A 12,364-nucleotide genomic window follows, 5' to 3' on the forward strand; every position below is an offset into this window, starting at 1 on the left:
TCTTCCTCTGGTGACTGATTGTATGTCTACTCCTGATTGTTCGGCCACTTTTTATCAATTTGAACCCGTTTCTCTCTCCACTCTGAAGCGTCTAATTGATAAATTGAACAATACTAACTGTGTACATGATGCTCTCCCATCCCGTATTGTTAAGGATTGTTTCAGTGTAATTGGACCTTGTTTATTGTCCATATTGAACTTCTCCTTGCTTTCTGGCTACGTACCTTCAGCTCTCAAGCATGCCATAATCCAACCTGTTCTAAAAAAAAGGAACCTTGAGCTTAGTGATTTTGCCAATTTTAGGCCAATTTCTAAGCTTCCCTTTCTGGCTAAAATACTTGAGAAGGTGGTTCTGCTCCAACTGCAGACCTACCTTGATGAGAATAATATAAATGATAAATTTCAATCGGCCTTCAAACAACATCACAGCACAGAATCAGCATTGCTTCGTGTTTTCAATGATCTCCTACTAATGGCTGACAACGGACGCCCCTCAGTCTTAGTGCTTTTGGATCTATCATCGGCATTTGACATGGTTGACCATAATATCTTATTAGCGAGACTTGAGCACACTGTAGGCATCAAGGGCGCTGCCCTGGATTGGTTTAAATCCTATCTCTCCAATCGGCTCTCTACGGTACATCTGGCTACATCCTCTTCCTCGGCTGTACCTGTTTGCTGTGGTGTCCCCCAGGGATCTGTGCTGGGCCCTACCCTTTTCTCATTATATTTGCTTCCTTTAAGTGCCATCTTTGAGAAATACCATATTGCTTATCACTATTATGCAGATGATATCCAGCTCTATTTTGAGCTAAACGACGATCTTGCTCTGTCTCTGAATAGCCTCCGAGAATGCATGTCTGAGGCCAAGAAGTGGTTGTTGTCGAATTCTCTTATCCTTAATGAGAAGAAAACCGAGATTATGATTTTTGGTAGTAATGCCCTTCGTGCCAAACTCCGCGATGCCTTTGGTTTTCTTAGTTGTTCTCTCTCTGATACTGTCAGGAATCTGGGTGTCTTATTTGACAGCTCCTTTTCACTTGACAAACAAGTGTCTGCTGTTGTCAGATCTAGTTTTTACCAGCTTCGTCTTATCTCTAAGGCTAGGCGCTATATCCCGCATAAAGATCTCGAAAAGCTCATCCACGCCTTTGTAACGTCGAGGCTAGACTATTGTAATTCACTTCATTGTGGTCTCCACTCTTCCCTTTTACAGAGATTACAGACAGTTCAGAATGCTGCAGCTCGCATTCTAACTAAAACCAGCAAGTTTGCCCACATTACTCCTGTCCTTGCCGATCTGCACTGGTTGCCTGTCAAATATCGTATTCAATTTAAAATTTTGTTGTTTATTTTTAAAATTACTAACAACACTGCACCCAGCTACCTTAAGGACCTTTTAAACCCTTATGCTCCTGCTAGGGCTTTAAGGTCATCGTCACAGTTACTGCTGTCTCAGCCCAGATCTCGACTTAAGACTAGAGGTGATCGATCGTTTGCTCTTGTCGCACCTGTGCTGTGGAACAATCTCCCGATTGGCATCCGGGCATCTGATTCTATTCATTCTTTTAAATCACAGCTTAAAACATATCTTTTTAAACTTGCCTTCTCCACCTTTTAATTGCTGGTTTGTTTGTTTGTTTGTTTGGTTGCTGTGACCTATTGACCTCTTGTATTAATTCCCTCCTATCTTTCTATTGGTGTCTTTTATTATGGAATGTGCTGTAGTCATTCTTATTGGTAGCTTTTATCTATGAACATAACTCGTTATTTTTATTTATCCGTTATCAATGTTTGAACCTTTTATTGTTTTATGTAAAGCACTTTGGTATGTGCTCTATAAATAAAGATTGTTGTTGTTGTTGTTAGCTTAATGTTGTTTGTGTGTAATTTACGTTGAGTAGGCTAACCACGTTATTACATTAATGCATGTAAGGTGAACTAGCAAACATCATCATAGCTACATGCGGCTGTCTTCTTGTTTGATGGCAGATACTCCCTTCACCCTGGCCAAAAAGGCTAAAATGACCAAAGAAAAAGTGGAACACAGCTAAACATGAGAGGTTTTTGGACAAAGTTTGTGTTTTTTCCATTGTTTAAGCACTGCTTCCAGCCAGGTGGTTCTCATCACAAGCACTACAAAAGCAAACGTTTTGGCAGTTTGCTGGTCTGAAGCATTCAGCTGTGTGTTACCACAATGCCAAGCAGGAAAGACACCAGTGATGATCTTAGAGAACAAATCCCTCAGTGCTCATTAATCTGGAAAGGGTCATTTCCAAACATTTTTTTGGAAATTGTTTTCATTTTAAGTCTTTCATTTTACAGAAAAAAAATTATCCCAAAGTCAGACAAAGTGAAACTGAATGTCAAAAAATACATGAGCGACATGTTAAAGTTTAGAATGTCACACTAAGACTGATCAAAAATAACTTGTTTGAAAAGGCTGCCAGCAGAAAGCCTCTTTTTGGCACAGCCTAAGTTTGCAAAGTTACATCAGATGTCTGACCACATAGCACAGAAAAACATGGGGTGGGCATGATTTGGGCACCTTGCAGTCTTTTAGTCCACCATGATCTCTGCTATATAACAAAGTATTCTAGAGTCAAAAAAGGTTGTCAAACAGTGACAAGCGAAGCTTAGCCAAAACACAAAAAAAACTAAATGTAGCAATGACAAAGTCCAAAACTCAGCCTCACTGAAATATGTTAATAAATTGCTGCAAAAGGTGGTTGTGCAAGCTACTGAATAATGGGGTGTACTTCCATATTGTGTTTTGTCCTAATGACAGTGTTTAATATGCTGTGCATTCTTCACCTGAGGATGTATTTACCACATTTTCCAGTGTATATGCGTCACAGTAAATTACTGCTTTACTCTAGGTTTGAATGACTCCAACCGACTGACTAACAACATGCCAATAACACACAATACTCACGATCCACATGGTATATGGTGATGGAAGTTTGACATTTCTTTTATTTGACAATACATGACACCGTAAAAGACTGGCACATAATCAGGGGAAGGGCACACTGCAGAACACAAACTGAATGGTTTATCACAAACATCAAGGCAACTCGGATTACACTGCTAGGAAAACGATAAGGCACCTTCTTTGACACCTGATCACCCATACTGATGAGCAACGTTTTCAAGCTATATCATACAGTGATGTTTCCAAACACGCATGTGGACAACGGTAATACTTTTCTTTTGTACATTGTGCTTGCGAATGTTTTTCCGAGACTGGGTCTGTGTACTTATTAGACCCAAGCATGAGTTGGTGACACAGCGTTTAATTATGACAACAACACCAAAAAAATGAAAATACTACATGTTGTCTCAAGATCCAGTGCACAGCAGTTGAGGCCACAGCAAATGCCAAAGAATCTCTCACTACTGTAGTGTTGTGCATCTTCCAGTTTTACATACATCTCCATGGTTTCACAGTAACCAAACAAAAACATTGGAAAGAAAAAAGCCCTTCATTTCACCACACAAATGTAAGCATGGATCCTAACAGCCAGATCTAGAGCAGATAGGTAGTTCTTCATACACTTAATGACAAGCTTGGCAATGTCTGAAATATGCTGGAAATTTACAGCCACCTAGTGGTTGCATGAGAAACTGTATCACAAGGCGTCTGTAGATGTGCATTTGCACACTTTGCCTCGTCATTATAAAGTCATGTTGTTGTTTTTTAAATAAAATGTATTGTTTGGCTATAATTTAAAAGATGGGACTTTGAAAGTTTTCTCAGAATTACTATGGACACTTAGCCATATTACTGTTCTTTAACATAATGATCAATGAACATTGAGGGGATTATCCGGTCTTTAAGTGATGGCCTGATGAATCCTGCTTCTGGGCCCAAACTACTCTGCGTTTAATAAGGCTTTTGTGCTTTTTACATGTTTTAATGCTTTGTATCTTGTTCTATTTAATCTCAACAAGCTTATCTCAGTTGTTCTCCTGACTGAAGTTCAGTCCGTTTACAGCATCCTGCCAAAAGATTGCATTTGTCCCTAACCTTCGGGAACCCTCACGTTAACTTTTATTGAGTGGAAAAAAGTTGATTTATCCTCTAGCTTTACTGTTTATGTTATGCTAACATAGCTGTGTCGCTAGCGATCAAGTAGCACATCATTATATACCAGCTAGCCAAACTTCAGTAACCCTACAAACGTCACTGCTGTTTAGTTTTCTGTCTTCATTTATGTTGAAAGTGATAGCAGAGCTGTACGTCTTAATTTGTTTCTGAAATCCCTCACTCAGAACATGCTATATTATATTTAGATGGAAGCTAGCGAGCTAACTTCCTGCTAACTTCTAACTGTTAAATTTCATAAATTCTGTTTTCATGGATGCCTGGATGTTAAACTTATTTGTTACACCTGGTAAAGCAGCAACACTGATTATTTTATTAAAGATGAAAGAATTTAGACAGTTTTAACTCTCACTGATGCCGCAGTGATCTTGTGACTTTGAGACCTGCAGTGGAGTTTGGGCCCAGGCATGGCTAATGACTCAGACTCAAGCTTAAAGACCGGATAGCTAATGGAGAAGGAGATATTTAGCAAGCCAGAAGTGGACAAGTCCAGTTCTTCATTCACCGCAGCTCATAAAGATGTAACAACTCAGACATGTTCCAGTCATTCACTTGGTCCTTTGATTCACTTTCAACAACTAAAGTTCTACTGACAGACTTTTAACTAGTTTCACTATCAACGTTTCAAGTATGACTGTCCTGTACTGTATAACAACCCTGAGGTAGTCTCATTATGGTTCCACTACACCTACCCCCGTGGTGGCTGTAGTTCTTCATAAAGCACAAATTAGTTCAGAGTATCGCTTTAGCAGGAAGAGGAAGCTTTCTGTCTGTTCAGAGAAACTGGAGATGTAGAAAGTGATTTGTCTTGCGCCTTGCACCAGGAAAAATCTTAACTTCGTCAATAATTTTTTTGTTTTGTATGAGCACTGAACTATTAAAATACCTCACACATCACACGTGTGTTTTGATTCCCAGTGTAACTTAAAACGTTAGAATATTAAAAAACAAACAAGCAAATGAGTGAACAACTATGATGAGTTGAGACATCTGAGCTACACCGCATCAGATTTCTAGCTGGCATTTACTCCATTTGTAGTAAGCCTATCCCGAAACTACATTAGGGACAGGATGTGCTGTAAGTAGTGTTCTCTCAGCTACCGATAAGCAAAGTACTCTGATCTATACTTGCTACTAACAGGGATGCATTTGAAGGGGATTTAAACATTCACAGGACTGAACATACAAAGGCAATGTCATGTGACTTTTGCATTAATGACACTCATTACCCCATTCCCAAACCCTACCCAAGCTAAAGTCCAAAACCCTTTCAGCATTAGATCACTTCATTGCATCCAAAATTAATAACCAAATAAAATACTACACTCCAATAAAATTACAGAAAAACTAGTCTAATAAATTATGGTGATTAAAAAATAATAATTTCTTAGAACTGATCTCAGTGCTATACTGTACTTAATCCCCACTGTGCAGAGCTGAAGGGTCCCTGGGGTGGTGTCTTGGGGCCCACCCTCCCCCTGGCTGGGTCCCCCCAGCAGCTGCAGGGTGACATTGGCAGGTCCCGGTGCCGAGGATGTCTGCCTTTGGCAGTCACAATCCTTCGGTTGGTCCCCTTTCCTTCATTCAGCTTGTCCTCTGTGGTTCAATGTGCAATGTGGGCCACACTCCACATAGAAACTGTACAATGTTAAGATACAGCCACAGGTCACCAGTGAGATAACAAATATTCAAACAAACACGTGACACTACATAACATACACAATATCCTGCAGACAAAGAGTTGGGTGTACCTTTACTTTTGGCCTGTACTTGAGGTAGGTTGATCTGATCTGCAAACTAAAAAACAAGAACAATTGATTTGAATCCATGTGGACAATAAACCGCACTGCAGCTGTAATCTCCTGTGACTGAAGCTTACCTGAAAAGTATGTGTAGGTAAGACCCCAGACCTGTAAATATGTGCCACCACGCATGGAACTGTGTTACCACTCCAACACCAGGGGGCAGTGTTTGTCTACTGGCTCTGGGATTCAAAAGTAAGTGTTTACCCAACAACTCGAGACATTAACAAAGTGAAACATTTTTATCAACTACAACAAAAAATGATAAGAAATTGACCCAAAGATCGTGATTTAACACCTGCATGGACATTTAAACCTAAACATGCATTTTTTTTTTTTAGAGAAACAGTGTCGGTTGGTTTGATTGCAGTAACATCGGAGTTACAGTTTATGACTTTGAAGTGAACACTTTTACCATTGCAACTGTTAGGTGGAGAATAATTAACTTGGTTCTCAGAATTTCACAATTAACCTTAACTTCCACTACTCACCTTAAAGAGTCACAGAAGATATTGTCGATGTTCCAAAGAAGGAAACCCAACAAAAAGATAGCTAAAGAGGTGTAGAACAGTGGCTTGTGCCATGGGTACACCCTGAAAGAAAATCAAACAACAACAACAAAAAACACCCTTCAGCATGTTGTTGCCTTACTGAATATTAATGAATAACACGTCTTTTGATATGTTAATGTTTCTTATTTAATGGACCTTGTGGCAAACTTACCATGTAACAATGAAGATAGAACGCAATACTAGGCAAGCTACTAGAGCACCATACATGACCTGGAAACAAGGGCAGGTGTTTGGATTTGAAACAGAGTTGGATCATGCATGATATGGATACAGATACAATCTTTCAGTAATTATACATTTCCACTGAGTCAGCAGAGTTCAACTGACAGGAAATTCCTCCGATGGAAACAGCCCGAGCTTGTGCACAACAAATAATAGCACAGCTTATTAGCATATGATGTTGGTCATGTAAAATCTCCTTTCATCTAACATTTTTGTTTTCTGGTGTTTCATGCACATTGTAGCCAACTGCTAACCTTTTGTGATATAAATCATTTGAGCTTTCTAATCAGAATTGTCAGCAGTTTTATTTCTGCTCAGGAAGTGGCATATCTGAGAAGTTCCTTATAATCGAAAAAGAACATGCAGCCAGAAAGATTTCTAATACTAAATCTAGCCAAGCCCAATAATCATATTCAAGTTCTGTTTCATGTTGGCTTTAGCTGAGCTGTGAAAAGCATGGACACATTTATTAAAAGGTCTAACAGTGCACTAGCTTTGTGCAGGGATCGACCCTCCGCTCTAACTCTGAGCAACAGCTGCTCACCAGAAGGCAGAAAAAGCCTGTTGGAAACAGAAGTCTGTAAATGTGTCACACACCCAATCATAAAAAGGTAATTTTAGCATTTTTCATTAATTTAACTGAAAAACAAATGGGAACATCTTCTGTGTTTTTCCAACAGTCTGCTAGTAACACAGTGCCTAAAGATACAATTTAAAACAGGTTCTTTAGGTGTCAGGTGTCTTTTTATACTTGAATGATCATAGGTCATTTTTTGTTAAGCTGATAAAGAAACATTTCCCTGAAAATGGTCAGGGACAACAAGTCGGTGACAAAGTTAAACATTTGAAAGACCTTCACAAAGCCTGGAGAACAATTACTGAAGAACAGTTCAAAAAGTTATACGTCTGGTTCCTTGAAAGCAAAATATAAAGAAATTAAGGGTGGCTCAAGACTTTTAGACAGAACTGTAACTAACAGGTAATTGAGGCCCATAATTCAGGACTCACTAATCCCTGTTAGACTGTGTTGTGTTTGACCTGTAGCATTATTGACTTGGCTCTTTTTTAACAACAGATAAAAAGGAACAATATGGTAGCAAATTAGAATATAACTAAAGAAAGGAACCAGTATATACAGCTAGGTCCATAAGTATTTGGACAATTCTAATTCTATTTTTTCTAGTTGGAGGTTATACAGAGCTCTGTTTACCCTCCACAGTGGAATTTAAAAACAAAACAGCCTAATGTGATTCAGATGCAAAAATTTAACTTTAACTCTAAGGCTCAAAAATATATTGACAACTGGCTAGCAAGCTGTATCAGGTAAAGATATAGGAATTAAGTTGATTTAAAGTGTTCAAGTGTTTTCACTGGAATGGTTAATATGAGGTCAAAAGAAATGCTGATGCAAGTGAAAGAGGCCAGCATCAGGCTGGAAATACTAAATAAACCAGACAGATAGGAAAAGCTCATAGTCCACAGCATACTACATCATCTGTTACATTTGGTGGAGGCTGTGTATGGCTGCCAGTGGAACTGGGCCAGTAGCAGGCCTGGGTTAATTACCATTTATTATTATTACTATTACTAGCAATAGCGGTAGTTGTAGCAATAGTATATCACTGTCTGATTTTTGAGTAAGATTTAAAAATAAAGCAAACATTCTTCAGCTAAGCAGCACACAACTGTTAACTAAACTGACATCATGTTTCTGTGCATGTTTATGGATGTGTTGGCTCACCATGCTAGAACAGAGGGAGTGTTATCACAACCACTACAGACCAGTGTGATTAGTAAACAAATACAGCTCCAAGGACTAAACAAAGGCCACTTTGTCACATTGTCTTTATTGCTGTAACACAGCACATTACCTGAGACTATAACAGGTACAGACAAACACTAACAGCAGCCCTACATACTTGGCTATGCTTATCTTTAATGGTTTTTAGGGTTAGGCGTATTAGATTTATCTCTTTCCTGGCAACAAGTGTTTGACGTGTTTAATGCCACAGTTAAAGGTTTGTTTCTTTTTCAGGGCTCTGGATCATTTTTCTTAATGGTACACTTGAAATTCCTCTGCTTTGGTATGAAATGCTGCCATACATTTAACACCCACAATGCACCAAGCTGAGTTTGCATGCCGCATTGGCAAGCTCAGTGTTTACACAAGCCAAAGTAGACCTAAGGCACCCTAATTGCAAACAATGAGCAACATGAGTCAGGTGAACATAATGCAAAACACTCCCTTACCTGGTGAAACACTGGCTCCTTCCACTGCAAATATACCTACACAAGTAACAGTCAACAGGGACAGGACGATCGTTAATGCTTTCTTCCTGAGTTCAGTTTCAGAGTAAACTGGTAATGAAAACATGTATACTCACCACAGTGACTGAGACACTGAAGATAAATAATATTGCAATAGGAAATAAACTGACACCTTTCTCCTGCTTGAAACACTCATATCTGAAAAACAAATTAATATTTATCTTTTATATTGATCTTGATAAGAAGAGAACCAAAGGGCAAAGGGCAAATATAAGCTGAGCTAAAATGAAAGTGAAATCTAGAAACAAATCTTCAAAAACAGGCTGGTTTTTTTTAAGGCATCAAGTTATCAGTAAAGGATTCACTGGTTCATTTTACAGTGATACTGGATTTGTTCTCAGGTGAGTGCTGCAACAATTGATCCAAAAAGATGAAGGCACTTACATACAGTAGACAAAAACGCAGGTACTGTAAATCATAGGCAACTCATCCAGTAACTGCAAATGACGAGACAGAAAAGAAAAGAAACACGCATTACTACATCACTGTACAAGCAAGCATTTGTTCAAGTAGCAAATGCTCATGAGTTCAGTTTATGCCCGCTTTTGCTGACATGTTCAGATTTGCAGCCCACCTGCATCTCATACAGCAGCGTCATGTGGAAGCACCAGGAACCAACACCAACAGCTTGGGTGTGGGGGAAGAGTACACACAAGACACAAAAATTCAAAGTTAGGACATTCGGCCGGAGGCGTTTGCTGTAAATACTGAGCCACTACTCTCAATAACTGTCACAAGCACGTTCTCGCAACAATCACAGCATTAATGCAGAGCCAGTGCACCAACCTGCCAGTCCGAGAAAAGAGCAGATGTAGCGGGACTCGAGGCCGTCACGGAATGTCTGGATGGCCCCGTAAATGGGAGGGAGAATCATGATCAGGTTGCTGACAGTGTTCCCTGTCAGCAAAGACAGCATAGATAAATGAAAGTCGGGTGACATGACCTTTAAGATAACTGCACATCTCTGACAAGCTCAGAGAAAACGTGACATGGCCGCAACGAGTGTTATGCATGGTATCGCATTACCACGGTTGCAGCATAAAATTCAAAGGGTGCACAGCTATAAAATCTCTATTATACGATATAGAAGCAATAGCACTAGGTTTCGTTTATTTAAACTGTTCAAATATGCAAATAGTTTGAATTTAGACTGATCTGGGTTTTTGCTTCTTAGCTAGTCAAAACTAAAACTACCCGACCCCTTTACTGACAAATTAATATGACACCTATACACTCAAACCTGAAATCACATTTTTCACACAGCATGTTACAATCTTGTGTTTTAGATCCTAATTTTATAGGCTGTGTTTTCCCCACTATGTTTTACAGTGTGGCACAGACAGATGAGGGCGACCTGTAGTAGGGTTGTAGTGGTCAGTTCTGATTCAAATGATTCAACCAATTACGCCGAGCAAAACTACGCTTGATATACAAATGTGTCCTCTGACTGAACCGGTGTCACTGTTCAGGCAGAGAACCTCCCTCCCCCCATAGGTCATTAACGTGTGCATGGAGCACTGCTTGCACATCATCTAGTCCACAGGGAACCTGACAAAACAGAGCTCAACTCTGAACACAACCTTGCACTTTGTGGGTGTGGCTATGTATGCACTGAGGCGTGGAAAACAATCAGACTTACCAGGACATTGCATTGTTTGAAAACTAACTTACTAGAATCTCCAGAAACCAGCATGCCTTTATCTGCAGATTCCTGATTAAAGCCACCAAAATATGCAGATTTTGGTTACTGATAAAAATTACCCATACCAGAAGTGCAGTCTACTATAAAGGACACACGAAACTATAGCAGAAAACCTGCAGCTAGGCAGATGTGTGTCAGACAGAGGAAGACAGATGACAAAGGAGTCCAAACTGCAACGCTTAAGATCACTTTGAGCCAACTTTGGATCAACTGTTGCACCATACAGTAACTCTGAACACCGCTGACAACAGCAAGTGAACCTTTTCCCTTCAAAGGAGAAGTACTGTAACAGTTACAATGTATTACAATGAACTTGCTGGACACATGGATTTTGCACTGTGTCACACATGACGACAGTCATTTGTATCACTTTATGTTACGAACTGTCGCCATGAACTATTAATAGGCTGGGTAAACATTTTTGTTTGCTGCACAGGAATGGGTCATTCTTCTGTTCGCTTGTTTGGCTAGAGTAAATTATTTCGAAGAGTTTTACTGTCTCCTTAATGTTCAAGCCTTTGTCCTGTCATTTCTGCTGATACAACAGCTTTTTGATAAGACTGATGGAAACAGCGGTTTAATCTAAGATTACGGTTCCAGAGGAACAGGTTTTTTTTTATCGGTGGACAAGGCAGAGAGGCGCCCCGATAATGTGAAGGGAATGTTTTATCAAGTTTCCAGTGGTGCCCGTGACTGACTAACGTACTGTCTTACAGGAAGAACACGTTCAACAGCGGACTTGTAACACAAATGGCTGGCAACGTGAAATAATATGAAGTGAGCCGTTTGTGCTGAGCTGCTTTGCATACAGGTTTAAAGGTTGTTCGATACGTGTAGCGAGTGCTGGCTAGCGTTACGATGCACAGAACAGGTTGACAATATATCCGCTGTAAACAGCGTATCTTTTTCCTCATTTACTTACAGCTCCGGTAGCCGTACAGATTAACGTTTACACTACACGGAGAAAATCATGTTATTAGCCGAGATAACACAATAATAGATATGCACTACATTACAGTTACACCAGTTCTTCCTATGTTTACCTTAGAGGGGCGAAGTACTACGACTCTCCCAGTCTAAAGCCTCATTAAACGAACCCCCAAATTCACCGTTTTTAGAGTAAATGATGGTGCGGGCAGATTTTTACTTACAGAATTCCGCGATGTAAAAGGACACGACATAATTTTCCTCACACCAGTCCAGTGTTGAGGTCGGCCGCCCCCAGTATCCTTGCCTGTCTATCGAGGGAGCCATGATGAAAGAGGAGGAGGCTGTAGGCGCTAACGGATTTGTAGTCCCATCACAGTGCACGAGCGCTCCGCGAGCCCTCCTCCACGCGCGATGGAGAGGGCGATAGCGAGAGCCAGTTGAGCTGCTGCTAAAAAAAAACACACACGAAAATACACACTACAAATACACAAAAGTGAAAGCACACCCTGAAGGTATTAAAAACGAAGGTTTCATGTAACGTATAAGTGCACATTTCGTGTATATTTTATATATTTTCTTTGTAAATATGTAAACATCATAGTACTTTTTAGACTTGTAACCTAAAAAAGATTGCAATGGCAAAATGCTATTGCTGGTTCACTCCATAAATATACACAATCCCACCATTCTACTACCAAAA

The 12,364-nt window shown here is 39.8% G+C and overlaps 1 protein-coding gene across 1 annotated transcript; it reads right to left on the reverse strand.

Annotated features, from left to right (window-relative positions):
* Positions 1–2,958: 2,958 nt before the first annotated feature.
* On the reverse strand, positions 2,959–12,010 carry acer3 (alkaline ceramidase 3). Its single transcript, XM_004561602.4, has 11 exons — positions 11,886–12,010; positions 9,819–9,929; positions 9,607–9,659; positions 9,417–9,469; positions 9,089–9,170; positions 8,955–8,990; positions 6,634–6,692; positions 6,402–6,503; positions 5,988–6,092; positions 5,860–5,905; positions 2,959–5,746 (listed from the first exon to the last, which is right to left on the reverse strand). The coding sequence occupies exons 1-11, from the start codon at positions 11,986–11,988 to the stop codon at positions 5,693–5,695; spliced, it is 804 nt and encodes a 267-aa protein (XP_004561659.1). The 5' UTR covers positions 11,989–12,010; the 3' UTR covers positions 2,959–5,692.
* Between the last annotated feature and the right edge of the window lie 354 nt (positions 12,011–12,364).

Source organism: Maylandia zebra, linkage group LG10 (genome assembly GCF_041146795.1).
Source record: "Maylandia zebra isolate NMK-2024a linkage group LG10, Mzebra_GT3a, whole genome shotgun sequence".
NCBI classification, from domain to species: domain Eukaryota; kingdom Metazoa; phylum Chordata; class Actinopteri; order Cichliformes; family Cichlidae; genus Maylandia; species Maylandia zebra.